Source organism: Crocuta crocuta, unplaced genomic scaffold (genome assembly GCF_008692635.1).
Source record: "Crocuta crocuta isolate KB4526 unplaced genomic scaffold, BGI_CrCroc_1.0 scaffold127, whole genome shotgun sequence".
NCBI lineage: Eukaryota > Metazoa > Chordata > Mammalia > Carnivora > Hyaenidae > Crocuta > Crocuta crocuta.
The window spans coordinates 1,741,613-1,765,819 of NW_027532008.1; the positions used below are offsets into that span (position 1 = coordinate 1,741,613).

General features: G+C 39.4%; 1 protein-coding gene across 6 annotated transcripts in view; it reads right to left on the reverse strand.

Annotated features, from left to right (window-relative positions):
• The window catches only part of PHACTR4 (phosphatase and actin regulator 4), a 114,562-nt gene that overhangs the window by 59,444 nt on the left and 30,911 nt on the right, over nt 1-24,207 (reverse strand). For 5 of the 6 annotated variants that reach the window (XM_077775625.1, XM_077775622.1, XM_077775620.1 and 2 more), the window contains exon 2: nt 21,275-21,328. The exons of the other annotated variant lie outside the window; for it this stretch is intronic. Coding sequence is in view for 3 of the 5 variants with exons in the window: in XM_077775622.1 (XP_077631748.1) it covers nt 21,275-21,290 (16 nt within the window). In the remaining 2 variants the exon portion in view is untranslated. The remainder of the gene's footprint in view (nt 1-21,274; nt 21,329-24,207) is intronic. 6 annotated transcript variants of the gene reach the window in all.

Consider the following 24,207-nt stretch of genomic DNA (forward strand, 5'->3'; position numbering starts at 1 on the left):
TTTCTAGGAGAGAGAGAGAGACAGCGTGAGCAGGGGAGGGTCAGAGAGAGAGGGAGATACAGACTCTGAAATAGGCTCCAGGCTCTGAGCTGGCAGTCAGCACAGAGCCCGACGCGGGGCTTGAACCTACGAACCGCGAGATCATCATGACCTAAGCGAAAGTCGGACGCTTAACCGACTGAGCCACCCAGGTGCCCCTGAACCTCAAGGGCTTTTAAAGTCCACTAAAGTCTTCTAGTAATAACAAAACAGCTCTAACTGCACTTTTCATCAGTATGGCATCTACTCTCCATGGCACTAACCTACTAAAGGCACTATACTATGAGGGAACCCTAACAAGTTAAAAAAAAATGCTTCTTTTTATACAGTACTAACTAGTAAGCTATTAACACTCTTGTGTTTTTTATGTTTATTTTTATTTTTTTAATGTTTTATTCATTTTTGAGAGAGAGAGAGAGACAGCATGAACAGAGGAGGGTCAGAGAGAGAGGAAGACACAGAATCCGAAGCAGGCTCCAGGCTCTGAGATAGCCGTCAGCACAGAGCCCCATGTGGTGCTCAAACACACGAACTGTGAGATCATGACCTGAAAAGTCGGACGCTTAACCGACTGAGCCACCCAGGTGCCCCTGTTTATTTTTATTTTTGAGAGAACGAGAGACAGAACATGAGTTGGGGAGAAGCAGAGAGAGGGGGAGGTACAATGTGAAGCAGGCTCCAGACTGAGCTGTCAGCACAGACCCCGATGCAGGGCTCGAACCTACAAATTGCGAGATCATGACCTGAGTTGAAGTCGGACACTCAACCGACTGAGCCACCCAGGCCCCCTAACACTCTTTCTTTAGTAACTGAATTACTACTTCCTTTTCTAGTAACACTCAGTTAAAGTCTTTGACAGTTAGTAACAATTCAAAGTCTAAGGAAGGAGAAGGATTAAAAATTTTTTTAAAAATATTTATTTTGAGAGAGAGAGTGAGAGAGCACACGTGCAAGCAGCGGGGGGGACAGAGAGACAGAGAGAAAGAGAATGCCAAGTAGGCTTCCAGCTGTTGGTACAGAGGCTAATACAGGGCTTGATTCCATGAACTGTGAGATCATGACTTGAGCTGAAATCAAGAGATGGATGCTTAACTAGCTGAGCCATCCAGGCACCCCAAGAATGGCTTTATTTTGAAGATTTACTAAGAATTATATCCATTTGTTATCGATTGAAAATTAACAACCGCTATCTTATTGGCCACCCATTTACTGTTTCTATTTATCCAAACAGTACTTTTTCATGAGCTGAAGGTAGATTTTATGAGTTACAGTGAAAGTGACTGAGGAGTTTTAAAGAACAAAAGTACTTTATAAGACATGATATTCACAAAAACTAAGTCCCTAATGGCCTCTATTAAGAAACCAGAAGGTATCAATGATGTGTAGAAACTAGCCAGTCAGAAATCAAAGAGCTGCCCATCCCAGCATTTTGAAACAAGTTAAATGTTCCCCAGTAAAGTGGCATTCACAGCTGATGACTCAGAGGGATGACTATTAGCCACTGCCACTTCTCTCTTTCCTTCCCTCTCTTTCATAACTCTAACTCATCTGGCCCTCAATTTCCCTTTAAGTGAGAAGAAATCTAAACATTACCAAGGAATATTCTGAGCCACATATTCAGAAAGAATACAATGTCTGATAATAGCTATAATGTTTGTAAAAGTTATTCAGAAATTTCTAATGAGGAATTTCCTTAAATATTCTTTTCTAGAACATGTGGAAGAGAATAAAGCGTGCATCGTCTACTAAATAAAAATTCTGAGTAATGAACACCTGGCTACCCTATGAGTCAACAGTAATTCCTGTAATAGGAAACAAGGTTGATTATATCAGTGGTGTTTCTATCAACCTTGCTCTAGCTAGTAACTCAAATGAACTTTATTCTTTTTTTTAATGTTTTTTTATTTATTTCTGAGAGAGAGAGGGAGGGAGGGAGAGATGGAGAGAGGGAGAGAGGGAGGGAGAGAGAGAGACAGACAGACAGACAGACAGACAGCGACAGCGTGAGCAGGGTAGGGTCAGAGAGAGGGAGACACAGAATCTGAAGCAGTCTCCAGGGCCTGAGCTAGCTATCAGCACAGAGCCTGATGCGGGGCTTGAACCCAAGAACCGTGTGATCATGACCTAAGCCGAAGTTGGATGCCTAACTGACTGAGCCACCCAGGCGCCCTGAACTTTATTCTTTGATTTCCATGTATGAGGTATCCATCTCTTTTGTAGCATTCTCTTCCCTCAAAAACCTCAATCTTTCACAATCTCAAATTCTGGGAGATGAAGCACAGGGGCAAAAAAAATTGCATATAATTTCTGAATTCAAATTCAGAGAAACATGTTTTGGATTACACAAAATCATGCTTCTAAAACTTGTTTTTTAAAAAAAAGGTAATAGGAGGCACCTGGCTGGCTCAGTCGGTACAGCATGCAACTCTTGGTATTCGGGTTGTGAGTTCAAGCCTCATGTTGGCTGTAGAGATTACTTAAAAATATAATCTTCAAAACAAAATGGGGTACTGGGTGGATCAGTCGGTTAAGATCTGACTCTTGATTTCAGCTCAGGTCATGATCCCAAGGTCATGGGATTGAGCCCTGCAGCAGGCTCCATGCTGAGCATGCGGTCCCCTTAAGATTCTCTATCTTACCCTCTGCTCCTCTCCCCGACTCGCCCTCTCTCTTTAGGATAAAAAAAAAAAAAGAAGAAAGAAAAGGAACAGTGAAACACATTAACACTTTAGGACAACAATCTGGTGAAGTCAGATTCTGCTCACTTGTCTACACTAAAGCAACTAGCCTAATTCTAGTCTAACCTTTTGGAAAAGCTAATCTTTTCTTTTTTTTTTTTAATATTTTTATTTATTTCTAGGAGAGAGAGAGAGAGAGAGAGAGAGACAGCGTGAGCAGGGGAGGGTCAGAGAGAGAGGGAGATACAGACTCTGAAATAGGCTCCAGGCTCTGAGCTGGCAGTCAGCACAGAGCCCGACNGGGTTGTTTGTTTTTCGGGCGTGTAGTTTGGTGAGTTCCTTATAGATTCTGGATATTAACCCTTTATCTGATATGTCATTTGCAACTATCTTGGAAAAGCTAATCTTTATTACGACTAATAAAGACTAGTACTGCTGAGGCTGTAAAACTGTAATCACCAAATAAAATCTTTCAAGATGCAAATTTGATTATTGTTTTTTCAGCCTAAAAATAATTTTTTTTATTGAAAAAGTCCTAAATTAAACAGGTCTAATTAGCTATTAAACACTGTATTAAACACTCATCTCATTCCCAGGCCTACGCACCAAGGGCCTTCAGGATACCACCTGCCCTAAAATCCAGGGAGGAGCTGACAACCAGTTTAGTGTGCTGAGTAAAGGAAAACAAAAAAGATAAAGGGCTGAAAGAACACTTCTGAGAGTCATTCACTTGGGACAGAAAGTCTTCTGCACCTTTTAACAATTTTACACATCCCCCCAGACTGACGGAGTCTGTTTTAGAGTACAGCTTTCAAGTTTGACATCTTCCTTTGTGGGCCTGGGCCAGTAATAGTTTACTGCTTCCTGCTTCCAGTTTTGTTCCTCTCTAATCTGTCCTCAACAGGGGCGCCTGGGTGGCTCAGTTGGTTAAGCGTCCTACTTCGGCTCAGGTCATGATCTCACCATTCAAGGGTTCGAGCCCCACATCGGGCTCTGTGCTGACAGCTCAGAGCCTGGAGCCTGCTTCGGATTCTGTGTCTCCCTCTCTCTCTGACCCTCCCCTGCTCATGCTGTCTCTCTCTCTCTCTCAGAAATAAATTTAAAAAACATTAAAAAAATTAATCTGTCCTCAACAGTGGGGCCACAGTGATGGTTTATAACAGCACAAATTCAACAGTGTTCTTCCTGCCTTACAAAAGAAAATTCTTCAAGCCCTGATCCAAGCCTACCTTTTTAACAACCCTCTTTTCTACCTCCTCTCCCATACTTGCTCGCCGTCAGTCCTGGGACTAGTGTTCAGTCCCACTGCACCACGTGGAGTTCCGAAACTGTGACATGCTCTCCCGGGTCTATCTACGGAGGAGGCATCTGCTGTTTTAGCTGCCTGGAAAGTCCTCTCCCTCCCCACATCCCCTAACCTGGCCAAGTCCTACGCCTTCAAATTCCAGTTTATGTGTCACTTCCTCTTGGAAGCCTTCTTTGAACATCTACCTTTTGACACTTATGACTGAATTAGGTATTCCCTCTTGTGCTCCAAAGTCACCCTGAATGTACCTCTATATACAGGGGTACACGTCACTTTTGTTTTAATTATTTACTTACCAGTCTCTCCTACATATATCCTCAGCAAGTAACATGCTGCTCAGCACAAAGCAGGCATTCAGTTAATACTTAAAAACAACGGAGTCAGGCAAAGGGAGGACAGGATCTTTCACTAGTTTAGCCTACAGGTACCTCTTTCAGGTTATGGAGTATTTAAGTTGGGAAGTGCCAGGCTGGTATATTAAGTCTTAGAATTCTAGGACTTAGAATAAGTCACTTAATAATTTCATGACAAAAGAAAAGAAAAAGAGAGGCATAAAAGATTATTTTGCAAGCTATGGATTAATTCACTGCAATCTATGCTTATAGCAACACAATCTTTGATTATAGTTGGTTTTAGATTTACAGAAAAAGTGATTTTATCAGTTTTTTTTTTTAATATTTTTTATTTATTTCTAGGAGAGAGAGAGAGCGAGAGAGAGAGAGAGACAGNGCGAGATCATGACCTAAGTGAAAGTCGGACGCTTAACCGACTAAGCCACCCAGGCGCCCCTAGAAAAAGTGATTTTAAAAAACCCCAGCTCGGCTTTTCTTCTAGCTTCTAGGGGAAATGGAGAAACAGTTACGAGGACTAAAATAGCACCACCAGTTTTTAACCACTCAAAGCTGATTTCTTATCTCTGCTTTTTCTCCCCTTCACTCTTGTTTCCTGATCATTTCACTAAATGGTAAAAGTTCCTATCAGAAAAATCAGAACACGAAGAGATAAATACTACATATGTATTTTGTTACATATGAACATCTCTAAAAAGATCTGATAAAAAAGAAAGCTAAATCTAAGAAAGAATAAACTAAATTCAATTTCCCATGCATTCTTTCCCCTTGTTTTCTGTGAATAAGAAGCTAACACCAACTGACCCTATATTATAACTCTAGGGACTATTCTAAGTGTTTTCCATGTATTAATTAATCTAATTCTCACAACAAGCACATCAGATTCCATTTATTACCCTACTTAAGAGATGAGGAAACTGAGGGGCGCCTGGGTGGCTTAGTCGGTTAAGCGTCCGACTTTCGCTTGGGTCATGATCTCACGGTTCGTGGGTTCGAGCCCCATGTCGGGCTCTGTGCTGACTGCCAGCCCAGAGCCTGGAGCCTGTTTTGGAGTCTGTGACTCCCTCTCTCTCTGACCCTCCCTGTTCACACTGTCTCTCTCTCCTAGAAATAAATAAAAACATTAAAAAAAAAAAAAAGAGATGAGGAAACTGAGTCACACAGGGGAAAACTTGTCCAGTGAGTTCAAAGCTAATAAATGGCAAAATTGAGGTTCATATCTAAGTAATCTGGAGGTGAATCTCTACTCCTACTAAATACACTGTATACCTAAATATACCTTGAATTCACATAATTTATTTTTAACCTTAGAAACACCCTAGGAGGTATTACTATAACAAAAGTAAAATTCAGGCACAGAGCAGTTACACAAATTGTCCACAACGACAATGTTAAAACAAAAACAAACAGTTGTTCTCTTAGCTCAGCCCTGATATTTCCAGTATGATCACCACCAAGAATGATGCTTCTTATCATAAAACCAATCCATAAAGCAAGTTCTCAGAAAATAAATGAAAGGTCTAAAATCAAGACAGGTTGATTTGGGTCAGACACATTTCTACCACTATCCCAGCCAGTCCCAGTGTTTCTTGAGAAGCACCTTTAACCCACACCAGGGGCATTATTAGCCATATAAAACAGTATGTTTCACCACCATATACTGTGTATCTATATGTTTAAAGTAATTAGGAAGCTCCTGGATTTTCCTATTTCCCCATGTTCTCCAAATTCTCTTGATACAGGACAAATACAATAAAAAGCTCTCCTTAAATCACCACTAAACAGGGGCGCCTGGGTGGCTAAGTCGGTTGGGTGGCCAACTTCAGCTCAGGTAATGATCTCACAGTTAATGGGTTCAAGCCCGCTTCGGGATCTGTGCTGACAGCTAGCTCAGAGCCTGGAGCCCGTTTCAGATTCTGTGTCTCCCTCTCTCTGACCCTCCCCTGCTCACGCTGTCTCTCTCTCAGAAATAAAAAACGTTAGGGGGGCCTGAGTGGGTGGCTCAGTTGGTTGAGCGTCCGACTTCGGCTCAGGTCATGATCTCTTCGTGGGTTCAAGCCCCGCGTCAGGCTCTGTGCTGACAGCTAGCTCAGAGCCTGGAGCCTGCTTCAGATTCTGTATCTCCCTCTCTCCCTGACCCTCCTCTGCTCACACTGTCTCCGTCTCTCAGAAATAAACAAAACATTAAAAACAAAAAAGTTAAAACAATTTTTTTAAAAAATCGCCACTAAACAGTTCAAAGAACACAGAGAAAATAGGAAATATATATCTATACAAGCAAGTTTTGTTTTAATAATTTCCTTAAATACAAGTCATGCTGAATAACGTGGCATGAAATTCCAGTAACACAACTCTTTTATATGTATAAAAACATTTCCTCACTCTGCCTCACACTAAGCCTTCTTAATCTCCTCTTTGAGAGCTAAAACTGTATCTTACTCATTTTTTTCCCTTCGTGGCAGCGAGGGTGGTGTACCAACAAAATGAATTAATGAATCAGTCTGCCAGCCAATCATCCATCCATCAAACCTTCTCACCTTTTGGTTGAAGTGAGGGTATAGAGTATGACCATAAATGATCAAGCAAAACTAACTGAACTTCACTGTAACCAACATTAAGTAATTGGCCTTGGATGTACTATTAGATTAAGACCAGAACCAAACAAGCACACACCTGTNGTGCCACTTCATTCTTTTATTAAGATATGATTCGTAAACGTTCTTGCTATTCAAGCCCTTTGATTATTGAGCTCTAAACTGAAAAGGGGAAAGGCTGACCTCTGGGGGAAAATGGAAAAATAAAGCAGCCAGACTCATCTGTTTCACAGCATTTAAATTATTTGCGGAGATCAAAGAAAAAAACAGAAGATACAGAATCATCAAAAGAAACTTTAAAATATTGAAATAGTCCAGACAAATGTAGTATTTAATCTTTTCATGCAGTGGAAAAAAGGAAAGCTGTAGCTACAGACTACAGTCTGACCTGGTATCATTCTGGCTTTCAACAGAAAAACACTGGTTTGATGAAGAAAAAACAAAACAATCTTTAATAAGGAACTGAAGGCCATCAGCCCACCATTTCACAATCCATTATTATACTGCCATCACCCTCTTTTAATGGAAGCTTCCATTATGGATGTGTGTGTGTGTGCGCGCGCGCGAGTGTGCGCGCGCACACGTTTGTGCAGATGTTCACACGTGTTCTGGACTCCACTGATGTTTCAAACAGCAATCTTGTAAAACCTATGCTTCTTTTGAGTCGAGTCAAAGCTCTACCATGAAAGGTCATTTCTTTAAAGTAAACTCTACCTCCAATGTGAGGCTCAAACTCACGACCCCAAAACCAAGAGGTGCATGCTCTAATGACTGAGCCAGCCAGGTGCCCCAGGAGAGGTGATTTTTAACATGACAGAACTCTGAACAGGCACAAGAAGACAACCACTGAGGTTGTTTTGAAATTAATGGTTTCCTGCCTAATGGAAAATGTCTATACTAGTCTCATTATCAACTTTTAAATCCCATTGACCACAATGTGAATTTGAAACAAAGCTGAGGAAATACATTTTTAAAACTAAAGATATTTACTTATTACTTAATAGTAACACATGAAAATTTCAAAACCTTTAAATATTCTTTTTGTTTAACAAAAATAATACACTTTTAAACGGAAATATGACATGAACACTGTGCTGTGTGCATTGCTCTTTATCAAAGTTATTTCTTTAAATGACCAAGAAAAGTTTGAGAAAGAAGATTAATCAAGAGATATTATTTTAGATCTTAAAATATAAGACTATAATAAAAATAATGAGGAGGCACATGGGTGGCTCAGTCTTAAGGTTGTGTCCAACTTTAGATCTCAGCTCAAGTCTTGATCTCAGATCGTGAGTTCAAGCCCCATGTTGGGCTCTAGCACTAGGTGTGAAGCCTACTTAAGAAAAGATAATAATAACAATGTACAACTGGTGGAAAATTGACAGGTGGTTCAACAGAACAGAACATATAGTCCAAAAATATATTTGTGATCTCACGAACCTTAGCTTGCTGCAATAGCATCATAAATCAGCAAAAAAAAAAGGCAGTTTGTTAATTTTTTCTAAGTTATATTTTATACACTTTGTTAAATACCAAAAGCAAATGTAAACTAACTTCAATTATTAGAACTGCATTAAACTTATACAGTAAATTTAGTAATACACGGCACTAATTTTCCCATTTCTTTCTTTTTTTTTTTAATATTTTTATTTATTTCTAGGAGAGAGGGAGAGACAGACTCTGAAACAGGCTCCAGGCTCTGAGCTGGCAGTCAGCACAGAGCCCGACGCGGGGCTCGAACCCACGAACCGCGAGATCATGACCTAAGCAAAAGTTGGACGCTTAACCGACTAAGCCACCCAGGCGCCCCTAATTTTCCCATTTCTTGACACAATGCCTCTATTCCCTCCTCCAATAGCAAATTTCCAGTTGTATCATAGAGGTTATGTTATAGTCATTCCTAGGTAGCTCATAATTTGGGTTGTTCATGTAAAGGACTTTTCATTTCTTTAGTTTTTTGGTATAATTTATTATACGTACATTTAAAATGATTCATTTTTGAACAATTATTTTGCATTTGGTCAGCCATTTTATTGAACTCTTTTTTAGTTGATTCTCTTGGGAGTACTTTTCTGAACAGGAAACAATACTGGCCAACAAGTATATAATTAACTTGTACATTACTGGAACTATTCCTCTGATTAATGCTTGCCTTACTGAACTAAGAACTCCCAAAATAATGTTAAATAAACTAAACGTGTCTTGTTCCTGTCTTGTTCTTATTCTAGTGGACATTTCTTCAGTATCCCACTGGTAAGTGTGGTATTCAGAGCCATTCTTTCTTTTTATTTTTGAGAGAGTGAGGGAGTGAGCGAGCGAGCAAGCGAGCACAGGTAGGGCAGAGAGAGGGAGACAGAAGATCTGAAGGAGCTCTGTCTGACCTGAGCAGATGTCAGAGCTTAACCAACTGAGCCAACCAGGCGCCCCAGAAAGAGCCATTCTTTATTACGTTTAAGCAGTATGTAAACATCCTGCAATAGAAGCAAAGGAACTAAAAGGATATATACAACATTCATGTTATGCGTTGTCACTGGGCAGCAGTGGTGGTCGAAATAAATTGTACCTAACTTTTATAAAATGTGACTTAATGTTACCAATTTTTAAATCAATTCAGTAGGAGGAATGTGTAGGTGCTTTTCATTTAAAAATAAATCATCAGATTCTTAAAAGATTTTAGCTGGAATAGTTGAATTTTATCAAAAATTTTTTGTCATCAGGGCACCTGGGTGACTCAGTCAGTTAAGCATCCAACTCCTGATTTTGGTTCAGATCATAATCTCGGGGTTTGTGGATTTGAGCCCAACTGCGTGGAGCCTGCATGAGATTCTCTCCCTCTTTCTCTGCCCCTCCCACTCACACTCATATGCTCTATCTCCCCCACCAAAATAAATAAACTTTAAAAAACTCCTTAAAAAAATAAAAATTAAAAAAATAAGATAAAAAATTGTTGTCATCTCAAGAAATGAGCATATCATTTTCCTCCTGTTTTCTGATGTACTAACGTGTTATTATTTATAGATTCCGTAATATCCTTAGATCCTAAAAGAAATCCTCTTCATCATACTCCTTTAATATACTGCGAGATGTCACATATCAAATGGGGGAAAAAAGCAGTTCTAAGTTGGTATGTTAAAAATGTATAATGATAGAGGTAATTGCTCTGGAAAAGATTGTGGAAGCAGATACATCAGAATGGTATCAGTAAGTCAGCAGTTATCACTGGGAATAAAAGTTTCTCCTTTACATCACTTTGCATCTTTGTATCTTCCAGTTTTTCTGGAAGAAATATGTGTTGTTTTTGTAATCATAAAAAAAAGCAATAATTATTTGTTGGATTTAATCTGCAAGTACTTTATACAAATTTTCTACAACTATATTCATTGAGTTGAGAAATGTCACTTTTATTTTTGTACCATCTTTGTCAGCTTTTAGTTATCAAGTATCAAGGTATCAAGATCTTGTTAACTTTATAAACTAGATGGGTGTATTTTTCTTTTTTCCTATTCTCCTGTGGTTGATACAGCATTATAATTATTTGTTTCTTCACATTATGAATGAAATTATCATTAAACCCACTGAGCTTAGACACATTTTAACATTACTTCCATGACTTTTAGTCTATATGGGATTTTTGTATCTTGAGTCACTTTGGTAAATTATATTTTCCTAGAAACTTGCTCAAGTCATCAGGAATTCATCAAAAGTGCCAAAGTAATTTAGGAGACAACGAGAATGTTTTCACCTTTGTACCATATCCAAAAATTAATTTGAAAAGAATCACTGACCTACATGGAAAACCTAGAACTATAAGACATCTGGAAGAAAAAATAAAGAAATCTCTGTGACACTGGGTTAAGCAAAGATTTCTTAGAAGACAAAGAGCATTAACCATAAAAGAAAAAACTGGATGGCATCAAATTAAAAACTTTTGCTAATCAGACAAGCCACAACCTGGGAGAAAACACATGTATCACACATATAAAGAACTTGCACATGAACCATGTAAAGAACTCTCCCAACTCATTATAAGTCAATTTTTAAAAAGAGGAAAAAATCTTAACAGATAATTCATCAAAGATACAGATGGCACATAAACACATGACATGTTACTCAATTAGTCATGAGGGAACTGCATGTTAAAGCCATAATGAGAAGCCACTATTAGAATGACCAAAATCCAAAACATAGACAACACTAAATGATGGTGAGGCTGTGGAGCAACAGGAAGGCTCATTCACTGCTGGTGAGAATGCAAAATAGGTCAGCCACTTTGGAACACAATCTGGCAGTTTCTTACAAAACTAAACATACTTTTACCGTATGTTCCAAAATTGTACTCCTTGGTATTTATCCAAATGATTGAGGGGTGCCCGGGTGGCTCAGTCACTTAAGCGTCCAACTTCCACTCAGGTCACAATCTCAGTTTGTGGGTTTGAGCCCTGCGTTGGGCTCTGGGCTGACAGCTAGCTCAGAGCCTGGAGCCTGTTTCAGATTCTGTGTCTCCCTCTCTCTCTGACCCTCCCTGCTCATGCTGCCTCTCTCTCTCTCTCTCTCAGAAATAAAAAAACATTTAAAAAAATTAAACTAAACAAATAATTGAAAATGTATGTCCACACAGGAACTGGCACACACATGTTTTAGCAGCTTTATTCATAACTGCTATAACATGGAAGTAACCAAGATGCCCTTCAGTAGCTGAAAGGATAAACTGTGGTATGTCCAAATAACAGAATAGTATTCAGCACTAAAAAGAAAGGTGCTATGAGGCCATGAAAAGACATGGAGGAATCTTAAATGCGCATCACTAAGTGAAAAAAGTCAACCTTAAAAGGTGATAAATCCAAATATGTGACACTCTGAAAAAGCTATGAAAGGAATGAACTACTGATATACTCTATAGCATGTATGAATCTCAACAGCATTATGCTAAGTGAAAAAAAAAACAACCAGAAATGGCTATGTGTCATACAATTCTGTTTATATAACATTATGGAAAAAGGGACAGAACTCAGATCTAAGGGGTTGTCAGCAGCTAAGAGTGGAGGGAAGAGATTGAGATTATTTAAAAAGGTAAGCAGGGAGGGGCACCTGGGTGGCCTAGTCTGTTAAGTGGCCAACTTCGGCTCAGGTCATGATCTCATGGTTCCTGGGTTCAAACTCCGGACTGGACTCTGCATGGAAAGCACAGAGCCTGCTTGGGTTTCTTGTTCTCTTGCTCTCTGCCCCTCCCCCACACATACACTCTCAAAAATAAACAAACATAAAATTTAAAAAAATCTTTTATTTACTTTTGAGAGAGAGAGACAGAGTACGAGCAGGGGAGGAGCAGAGAGAAAGGGAGACACAGAATCTATGAAGCAGGCTCCAGGCTCTAGGCTGTCAGCACAGAGCCCAACACGGGGCTTGAACCCGTGAACCACAAGATCATGACCTGAGCTAAAGTCAGACACTTAACCAACTGAGCCACCCAAGCGCCCCTAAATAAACATTTTTTAAAAAGGTGAACAAGGAAGTTCTGTGGTAAAAGAAATACTCTATATCCTAATTATGGTAGTGGTTATACCAACTTCCATGTTTTTCAAAACACAGGAATATATACCTAAAAAGAGTAAATTTTATTGTATGTAAATAATATTTCGATTAACTAGACATAAGTCAAAAAGAGGTGGGGGGGGTAGGGATCCTAAACAGCACCTTGTAACTGCTTAACCCAGACTGAAAGCTCCATAAGAACAGGGATCAGGGGTGCTTGGTTGGCTCAGTTGGAAGAGCATGTGACTCTTGATACTGGGGTTATGAGTTTGAGCCCCACGTTTGAAGTAAAGATTACTTAAAAAAAACACACAAACCCAAAACAGGGATCATGTCTTATTCATGTTTATACCCTTAGTGCCCCAAGATATTACAGCTATTATATATTTACTATGTGTTTGGCATCATGTTACAAATATTATAAGCATTAATTCATTTAATTTTTTTAAAGTATATTTAATTATCTTGAGAGTGAGACAGAATCTCAAGATGGCTCTGTAATGTCAGCACAGAGCCCGATTTGGGGCTCAAACCTAGGAATCATGAGATCATGACCTGAGCCAAAGTCCAACGCTTAACCGACTGAGCCAGCCAGGTGCTCCTAATTCATTTACTTCTTATAGCAACTTTGTGGAAAATGCAAAACCCATATCCTTATTTTATAAGATAAACTGAAGATCAAAGAGTAAGCGTATTGCCAAAGGACACAGGCAAGAAATGGCAGAACTGGGATCTGAACTCAAGTTTGTCGGACTCCAGATCCAAGAGCTTAATTGTTAGGACATGCTGTCTTGCTGATTTTGCTCAGTGTTTACTGAACACTGAATGGATGAGGAACATGTCAATTGTGCTGGAGTTTGATAGGGTAGGCTGAATCTACTTCATGAGAAGAATAAAATATCTTATATTTCAAAAGGCCACATTATTAACATGGTTATTTAGGCACAGTTAAGCTGTGCATGTAAAATGACCAGTATAGTATTTAATTCCCATTAACAAAACCTTTCTACTATCTTTTACCTCCTTTAAGAAATTAGTTTTATAGGGGTGCCTGCGTGGCTCAGTCAGTTAAGCATCCAACTTTTGATTTCGGCTCAGGTCAAGGTCTCATGATTTGTGAGATTGAGCCCAGAGTGGAGCTCTGCACTATCAGTGCAGATCCCGCTTGGGATTCTCTTTCTCCTTCTTTCTACTCTTTCCCGGCTTATGTGCATGTGTGCACACCTTCTCTCTAAATAAATAAATAAATGAATAAATAAATATTTAAAAAAAAAAGAAATTAGTATTATATAATTTAGCACTGATAAATATAAAGAAGAATGCAAATAGAATCCCTGTTTATGTTTTGAAAAATAAAAGTAATACAGTGGCAACTGGGTGGCTTAGTTGGTTAAGCATACAACTCTTGACTTTGATTCAGGTCATGATTCATGACTTGTGAGTTGGAGCCCTATGTCAGGCTCTACACTATTAGTGTGGAGCCTGCTTAGAATTCTCTCTCTCTTTCTCTCTCTCTGCCTTTTCCCCCACTCACACCTTCTTTCTCACTCTCAAATCTTTAAAAAAAAAAAAAAGTAATATATGTACATAGTTAAAAGATGCAAACCATACAGGAAGATACAAAATGGTAAGTGAAAGCCATCCTTCTCTCCTATTATTTCCTTTTCATTTTAATTATTATTATTATTATTTATTTGAGAGAGTGTGTTTGAACAAGAATAGNTGTGTGTTTGTACTAGAATAGGGGAGAGGCAGGGGAAGGGAAAGAGAGGTGGTTTTTTTTTTTTTAATTTTTGTTAAATGTTTATTTTTGAAAGAGAGACAGAATATGAGCAAGGGAGGGGCAGAGAGAGAGGGAGACACAATCTGAAACAGGTTCCAGGCTCTGAGCTATCAGCACAGAGCCTGACAGGGGACTTGAACTCACGGACCACAAGACCATGACCTGAGCTGAAGTCAGATGTTCAACTGACTGAGCCACCCAGGTGCCCCAGAAAGAGAATCTTAAGTAGGCTCCATTCTCAGTGAAGACCCAACACAGGGCTAAATCGCACAACCCTGGGATCATGAGCTAAGCTGAAATCAAGAGTCAGAAGCTCAACCCACTGAGCCTGCCTGGTGCCCTTTAATTTTTATACTCATGGCCTATGCTGTGTCCATCACAAATTGATAAGGGTTCAGTATGCGGAAGTAAATTCAGATGGAAATCAGTGTACACAATTAGTCAACTTATCACACCTGCTATGGTGTAGGGACCAAGGAGTAGTCAGAAGGGATGGAAAGTGGTGAGAGTATATGGGAGATAGTCCAGAATGTCAGCACTACTACTTTCCAGGCCTGCATTTCAACTATGGCTCATCTTTTTGTACCTACAGGAAAAAAATAATTACAGGATATCTGTGCTATTAAAGTTTACAGAAGCTGGTGTTCTGTGCACTCTATTTCCCTGAAGACTGGCTATTCTACTTTACACAGAAAATTTAAAACCACTATAAGAAATACATACAAATATATGTTGTGTGTTTACTCTTGGGCAGTGGAATATAACAACAAAAAGATCTTGCTCTCCTTAAGTTTATAGTCCTGGTGGAAAGGAAGATATTTAATATATATTTGTAATAATGCTTTTTAAAGTTTGTATTCAAAACCACAGGAAAAAAAACAGAACTAATATCATTCTTGGCATAGTTTAATTCCAAAGGAATTTATCTCCTACTCCCTAAGGATCCCAAAACTAATTAAGTTTGTATTTTGGTCTTCATTCTTAAAGAGGAGGGAGGAAGGGACTGCGTTATTAACACATTTTGAGCTTCAAGTGGTAACAACATAACAGCATCACAAAAATGTTTTCCCATGAACTTTGGTGGTTCTTTCTTTCTTTCTTTTTTTTTTTTAGTAGGCTTCATGCCCAGCATGGAACCCAACACAGGGCTTGAACTCACAACCTCAAGATCAAGAACTGAGCTGAGATCAAGAGTTGGAGGCTTTCTACTACAAAGCTGTCATCATCAAGACAGTATGATATTGGCACAAAAACAGACACATAGACCAATGGGACAGAACTGAGANCTTTATATATTTACTTTTGCCAGAAAGCACAAGTGGGGGAAGGAGAGAGAGAAAGAGAGACAGACAGACAGAATTGGGAAGCAGGCTCCAGGCTCTGAGATGTCAGCACAGAGCCTGACGTGGGGCTCAAACTCATGAACTGCAGGATCATGACCTGAGCCGAAGTCAGACACTTAATCAACTGAACCACCCAGGTGCCCAAGATTTTATTTAATTTTTATTTTAGTAATCTCTACACCCAATGTGGGGCTCGAACTCACAACCCCCCAAATCAAGAGTAGCATGTTCCATCGACACAGCCAGTCAGGTAACCCATTTTTTCATGAACCCTGAAGTTAAATGCATTAGCTTTCAGCATGGCTCCTTAACAAATATCCTTGAATAGCTAGGAAAAATTTCTTTATAACATAATAGGGATGTATAAATTCAGATACAGAATAGGAAGTAAAGAAGTTAATTTTATTTGTTTAGATACAGCTTTTGTTTTCTACTTCAACATACTGCTTCTCATATTCCCAATGTGATACAAATTTTAATCCAAAAGAGATATTACCTGGTAAATCTGTTCCCAGAATTCCATGCATATGAATAAAGCCTTTGCAACCAACTTCAAATTTAGGATTCATACTAACAATCTATCTCATTAAATAATTATTTCATCAAGTACATACCAAAAAGAAAATATTTTCCACAAACTGTGTTTACTTCTATCTAAGAAAGGGTATACAGAAACTTAATAAAGTCAGAAGATTTGGGGAAGGTAATTTAGTATACAGATCCTCTCCTACCCAAAAAAACCTTTAGGAGCTTCATATGACAGGGTTTCAGTCCCTTTTCTTCTGGCATGCTATGGGGACAGTGGCTGTTAACCCATAAACAGTTGATAGGGGAGGAAGAAAAAAAGCAGAAGCGGTAATGAGCCGTTTTTAGAAGCAGTAGGGGATGAAATATCACAGTAGCATAAACTGTACACACATCTTTTCTGGACCCTTCCTTCCTCTAGCACTGAATATAGTGTAGCCATTACTCCGTCCCCCTCCCCCAGTAAAAATTATTAATATAGATTAATACTACTTTCATTGAATTCTACCAGGTCCCTTTGAAACTGGAGATGAAAGAGAAAGAAATGGAATAAAGACAATCAGGGTAAAAGCTGTTTGATTCCTTCATCACCTTCCCCATTCCATGACTTTGAATGCCTGTCCCACACCAACACTGGCAGAATTCAAGAGGCCTGTTTCTTGGAAGGGATAAAACAACTAGTTTCTGAACTGAGGACACAAAAGGCAGCTGACAATGGGAAAATAGTACTAAAACCTGAGGGGAATTAGGTGACCGTGTGTACAAACAGTGTTGAATGGAGTAACACCCTCTCCGTCCCCTCTGGCCCAATCCTCTTCACCCCTTACCCTCTGGAAATCTAGTCAGCGATGGGAAGACTCTTCCTATTGATGTGGGGATTTTCCTCAACAAGAGGGACAAGAAGCTCACCCTACAGAAAGGCCCAAAGGTAATCAGCCTATGTGCTTAAAGCTTCTAATTTAAAGCTTCCCACTCTTAATCACAAGCAGACAGCTAATTATTATGAGACATCAGAGGAAAACTCTAACATGAAACAGATCAAACCAAACAAAGAAAAGCAACTTTAGGGGAAAAGAAACTATGCAAGGCAAAGAAAATTGTTGAAACAAACAAACAAAAATACTACGAAAGAAACATTCCACGAATAAAAAAAAGATCTCCTAGAAATTCAAAACATAATAGTAGAAAAGAACATTTTAATTGAAGATAAAGATGAAGAAATGTTGTAGGAGGCAGAACTAAAGAAAAAAGAGGTGAAAATCAGGAAACTATTCTAGGAGGCCAAGCCTCGAGAAGCAGCTGGCAATCACGAAAGAGGAAGACGGGTTTACTAAACAAAGGAACCAATGCAGGAGAGAAGCAGAGTCCCCAGGTGAGCAGGGTTATCCAGGATGACAGCTGTGTGCCACACCTAGAGACACATCTGCTCAGAGGGGAACAGTATGACTCAAGAGACAGACTGATGGCTGTCATCACCACGACCTCTGTGGCCATTTAGACTCTTTTTAAATGTAAGAACATAGTGCCAGGTGAGCCTGGCTCTCAGCTTATCTTGACTAAATGCTGATGAATTTCTTCTCAAAAAACTTAGCTGCCTAATGAGCTCAGCACATTCATTTCATCCCAGACAAGTGTTCTTTCACCAACTCCTAAAAGCTGTAGGTGGGTCATGGTCACCTTAGGAGGAATCACAGAGCTGCTCACTCCCTCTGACCGCATTTCTGCCACCTGTCCCAGACTGGGGCCACGCTGGAGCCCTGCCCAGTACAGTTTCCAGGACAAGTCTTGACTTTGCCCAAAGTTGCTTTTCTTCCATACAACAGACCCCTTAAACCTCAGGAAACTGAAGAAAGTATGGTCCGTTGATGCCTGGGAATCCCTGAGATCCTTCCAGGCATCTAAGAGGTGCAGCTCTAGACTTAGTAATACTAAAGGATTATTTGCCTTTTTCTTTTTCTTTTTTTTAATTTTTTTTTTTTCCCCTGAGAGAGGGAGAGACAGCATGAGCAGGGGAGGGGCAGAGAGAGAGGGAGACACAGAATCGGAAGCAGGCTCCAGGCTCTGAGCTGTCAGCACAGAGCCCGACGCAGGGCTCGAACCCACGAACCGTGAGATCATGACCTGAGCTGAAGTTGGACACTTAACCGACTGAGCCACCCAGGCGCCCCTTATTTGCCTTTTTCCAGTGTTGACACTGAATACTGATGGTACAAAAACAATGGTGAGCAAAACCGCTGATACCTTAACACAAATCAAGGCAGTAGCACCAAACTGTTAATAGAACCCACGGTCTTCACGACTCCATTACTGCAGTTAAAAACAATGCCAATTTTAAGGATGTCCTTGATAAAGCAGTAAAAACTCTGAGTTTTAATAAATCTCAATCTTTCAGTACATATCCTATTATTCTGTATGAGGAAATGGGAAGTATGCATAAAACATATACTTAAGTACAACAGTTACCTTTAGAGAAAAGCACTTGTGTGACTGAGTTGCAAGCTGAACTAGCCAGGATTTTTTTCTTTTTCTTTTTTTTCTCCATAAAATATCATTTTTACTTGAAGGGCTGAATGACAAACTATACTATTCAAGCTTAGGTATTTGACAAGTATTTTCTCAGAATTGAACGAAAGCGAGGCTACCCCTACAAGAAAACCAATAGTACTTGTTGCCAGTGATAGAAGTCAGGCTTTCAAAAGAACATGGTAATTTTGGAAGACATATCCACCGGAGTGTCTTTGACAGCTTCTTGGTATTTAAGACCTTTCCAGTGAGACCAGTGGTAGTATTAACAAAGGTGATTTTAAAATATTATATAATGAAATGTGTAAATATCTGTCCACATAGGAAAGGTCCCAGAGGCCTTAGGTCTGCTCAGTGTAACTTGACGGGTCAATATCCGTCGGTTTTATTTTCAGAATACAACAAATAATTCTTTTTCAATGCATCTATATAACTGTTAGTTGATCTAACAAAATTCTCACCTTGTTTTATAAGGACTCTATCTTCTTAGAAACAAACTGATTTTACATTCAGAATTCTTTTCTTTGTCAACTGGCATGGAGCAGACCATCACCCAGCAAACATTATCATATGTATGTTTTGTAAGCAAGTAAGAAAATCCCATTTTTCTTTAGAATCCATATTATGAATATAAATGCTAATCAAGTTATAATTCCAAGATTTAAAGTATAAGAGGAAAAATCTCACTAGCACAGAACACAACCTTTTTCTTATACTGGTGAACAAAAGCACATTTCAATTTATGTTTCAACTGACTACTGATCAACTCTAACTTCCACAGCAACTCTCTCTTCGGTATTCTCTAGCAAATTTAAGTTACATTTAAACTTCACTTAAATTTAATTAACTTAACAATGAATGTAATTAATTAGTTGTGATTAAATTTAGGTTATGCTTAAGTTAGGTGAGGTAAGGGGGTTACAGAGAAAAATTAAGTTTCCAGTAAACACTTTTGGAGTTGTCAAAAGTTACTCTAGTTTGTCACATGTACATGTTCTATAGGATTTGCCACCAAGCAACCAAAATCAACTAGATTTACTAAACTGTTCATAAGGAATCCCCTCCAGAATTAACTTAATAATAAAACTACAAATTTATGACTAAAGTACTGACTGCCCTCTAGTGTTCAAACTAAGGATTATGCTGATGAACTTGACGTAAAGTACCCTTCAGGGGAAAGAGAAGCCAAGGTCCTAAGAAGCCATTTAGGCTCATTAAAAGCAGAGAAGACATTCAGATCTTGAAAAGTTCTCAAAGCAACACAATAGCTATCAACCTGAGCTATATCATTACTTGTACCAGTAACCCAAGTGCCTGATCTCAGTCATCTAGGGTAACTGGGCATCAGTAGAATATAAAATTGGTAATATTTTTCCTATACTTCAAGTTACACTGGCATAAAAGGAGATTCCGACTTCACATTTTGCAAAGAATCACAAAATGCTTGAATCAAAATCTTACTCCAGCATGCTGAGGTTAAACAAGGAAAACAGTCTCTGATCCCTTTCTTGGCTGGTGTATATTTTAAATGTCTATTTTAAATTTTAAGTTCTTCCTAACTAGTCTTCCTAATCTGTAATATGATTTTGGGGGAGGAGGAGGAGATGGATATTCTAGACTGTATCTCTTTTTGAAATGAGAATCAATAGGAAAACAGTAACTGACTTTTTAGCCCAGAAGGTAGATACTAAACTTTCATGTATGTAGATCTATATTCCCTTAACCATGTTGTTAGATAAAATATCACATACATGCAAACTTCACTGGAAATAGTGAACATCCCTGCTATTGTGATTACTTCCATGGTATCTTTCATTGGCCAAGTACGAGTGAAGAACTTCAAAGCACACTTGTTTGGAAATAGTAGCAGAACTAAACTTCCAACCAAACAGAAGAATACATAAGTTGCTAAGTGTTCAAGATTGAGAATTTTAAACTTATTTTCACTTGCCAGATGGTTCTTTGTTTTATTTGAAGTAACCAGCATTCTAGATCAGCAGGTCTCAAAGTATGATGTAGGGAACATTGGGGATCCCTAAATAGCAAGGTTGGAATTAGGTTTTAAAAATAAGACAAAGATGTTATTTCCCTTTTCACTCTCATTATCTCTCAGCTGTACAGTCAATTTTCCAGAGACTACATGGTATGTGATACAGAACAGACTGCAGGAGCAGCTATGTGAATCCAGCTGTCTTCTATTAAATTAGACATTAAAGACATTTGCAAAAAAAGTAAAGCAATCCCACTCTGGTTGCTTTTTTCTTTTTCTTTTTTGCTTGTTTTGGTAGTTATTTTTCATTAACAATGTTATTTATGAGGCTTGCGAATTTATTAAAGCTATTTTAAATAAATGAATATTTTTAAAATCTCTTTTATAACATAGTATATATCAATCAACAGAAGTCTTATCAACAAAGCTCTCTCAGGCCCTCAATTATAATTACAGTACAAAGGGATCCTGAGACCAGAAACCCTGAGAGTCATTAAGCTACAGAGCAGCATACTGAATATGAAAAAAAAAAATTTAATTTACAGAGGTTTAATGGAGAAGAGGATAAAACACAAATAGCATTTACTAAGAAGAATGTAGGTGATACTCACCAATTGGATCTTCCATGCCACTATTAACCAATTTAGGGAGGTGGGATATAGTTTCTAAAAAGAGAAAAAGGTAAATGATATACTTTAAAACATAAAATTCATCACCTTTTATGTTTTGTGGGGTTTTTTACACCCAATTCAGGAACAGTGATTATAGTTTAAAACTGCAACACTATAGGGGTGCTCCGGTGACTCAGTCTGTTAAGCTCAGGTCATGACTTCGGCTCAGGTCATGATCTCACAGTTGGTGGGATTGAGCCTCGCTACGTCAGGCTCTGCACTGAGAGCATGGAGCCTGCTTGGGATTTTCTTTCTCTGCCCCTTCTCTGTGCATGTATGCACACACATGCCTCTCTCACTCTCAAAATAAATTAAACACTCAAGCTGAACATTATAGAAATGTATAATGTATTAAGTGAGAACATTACCAACTGGGATTTATTTTAAGACAGTTGAGATACAGATATCTAATATAAAAATATCATAAAACATTCAAGGCTAATTTTCTTTAAGTTTATTTATTTTGTGAGAGAGAGAGAGAGCTCGCGTGCATGTGTAAGCAAGTGGGGGAGGGTCAGAGAGACAGGGAGAGAGAGAGAATCCCAAGCAGGCTCTGCATGGTCAGTGTGGAGACTAATGCAGGGCTTGAACTCACAAACCACAAGATCATGACCTGAGCTGAAGCTGATGCTTAACCAACTGAGCCACCCAGGTACCCCTAATTTTCATTTTAAATTATATTATTCTCAGTTTACTCAAGTAAGTTACCTTTCCAATCCCCATTTTGAATTTACTACAGTGTAAGGAAAGAGGATAGTTTTTATGTAAAAACACATGCCCCCCTCAAACACCCAACAAAACTCACAGAAATTTCTGAGAAAGGATATCCATGGTATCTTAGAAGGAATTGGTTTTGCCTAAAGAAAGTACAGGTTATTTTAGATATAGTAAGTTGTAAGTTTAGAATGCTCAAGTATGAAAATAAAACAATGTTCTGAAAGAAATTTGACTGAGTATAGATAGATATCCAATCTCCTTTACCCTTAATTAAGTCAAGGCTCAATCTACCCAATCTCACTTCCTACCTCTTTTGTGGTTTTGATCCCAAGGGCATTCCCTAATAAACAGTCTGAATGAATATTAAACTCCCAATTCAGAGACTGTTTTTGAGAGAGCACAACCTACCAACAGCTGGTGCCAGAGTGATCTGAGAAAATGGAAGTATGAAAAAATTTTGGAGCCGAATTGCTCACAGACTAGATGGCAATGAGGACCCCACTGCCGGTGGTAGGTCTAACACAGATAATTCCTGGTATAAGGTGCTAGTCCAATTCTTAAACTTTCACCAATGGTGAACAGTGGTGGTCTACCTGTGGAAGGGAATGTTCTAGCTGACTGAATGTATCAGGCATTTGAAGAGTAAAAGGAAGACAATAACTATAATGACGATTGAACTGAATGGCTATTGCTAAACTCAATAATTTTCTTTCTAGAAAAACATATAACAAAAAATGAGTGAATTAACAGTCAATTGAAAGTCAAATATGAAAGCCACAGGGCCTTCTTGATAAACTCTACTCTGTGGCAGCAGGACAGAAAAAGCTGAAGACCTGTGACAGGAGTTAATCAGAATAGGCCAGCTCCAAAGGTCAATGCTCAGCCAAGGGAGGTATGTTATGCCAAGGTCAGGTCCCCGACTGGGAAAAAAATGAGACCCTGATACATGGGAGGGAGACAAATGGGTTAATGCCCCTTCCAAAATCTCAAATGTCCAAATACCCTGTAACCTCCTGAGACTACAAAAGTGGCCTGTCCTCCCCACAAGAACTAGCACTCACCTGTCACTTGAAAATAATGCAGAGGTCTCCACATCTTGCTCAGTAAAACAGTGCGCCCCTCAGGACCTGCCACCTCCTGGCTAGCGGGCCTTTAACTTGCAGTAAGTCACAACATAACCCAGCCCACATGTGCTATGTCTGACAGACCAGAAAGGAATTATCACTTAAGGTAGTTGCAAGACTTAGCAAAGCACGCATGGCAGGAGCCAGGGGAGTATGATGGTGACTGAATTCTGAGGATGCCTGAACATGAGGACCAGAACTTAAGACTGAACAGGAAGAGGTTATCAATTACTCTTGGGAAATATGGGATTTGCCACCCTGGCAAAAACCTCAGGATATGATGTGACTGTCCCACCAGGAAGGCTGCTAAAACTAGAAACGGTGACGGCCCATGCTAAATACCAACACCAGCACTGCAATGGCAGACAGTGGAGGAAGGAATCAAAGGCTCAAGGAAGCAGGCATGCTGAAGTAGGTCAGAAACCCCATCAAATTATTATGTTTCTTGGAATGGCCAGGAGGATGCCGTAAGGAATGTGCTGGTGAGGCGGGCTCCAGTGTCATTAGGAAGTTTAATAGCTGGTCTCCTGCACAGGAGAGGTCGTTAACAAAAGTAACCCCACTGACAGCAATGGCGATGGCAGGAGCCTAAAAGCCAGAGGGACACAATTACCATATAGACCAGCAAAGTCAGAGTGGCAGTCAGAGGGTCCTGACTCACAGATCTATGGAAATAGTTAATGGAACATGATGTCACTGGAAGCAAAATAGACAAACTGCCAATAAGAGCACTTCTCTATATGAAACATCAAAAGAAATTAAGGATAGAGGGTCAGAACGCTGAGGGTAGTTACCCCACTAAAAACTCAGAATCCCGGAGCACTTGGGCAGCTCAGTCAGTTAATCATCTGACTCTTGATTTCAGCTCAGGTCATGATCTCACAGTTCATGAGATAGAGCCCCATATCAGGCTCCGAGCTAACAGCACAAAGCCTGCTTGGGATTCTCTCTCTCTCCCTTTCTCTCTGATCCTCTCCCTCCCTGCCTCCCCCCGCTCCCCCCCCCCCCCCCCCCCCCCCCCCCCAAGCTCCC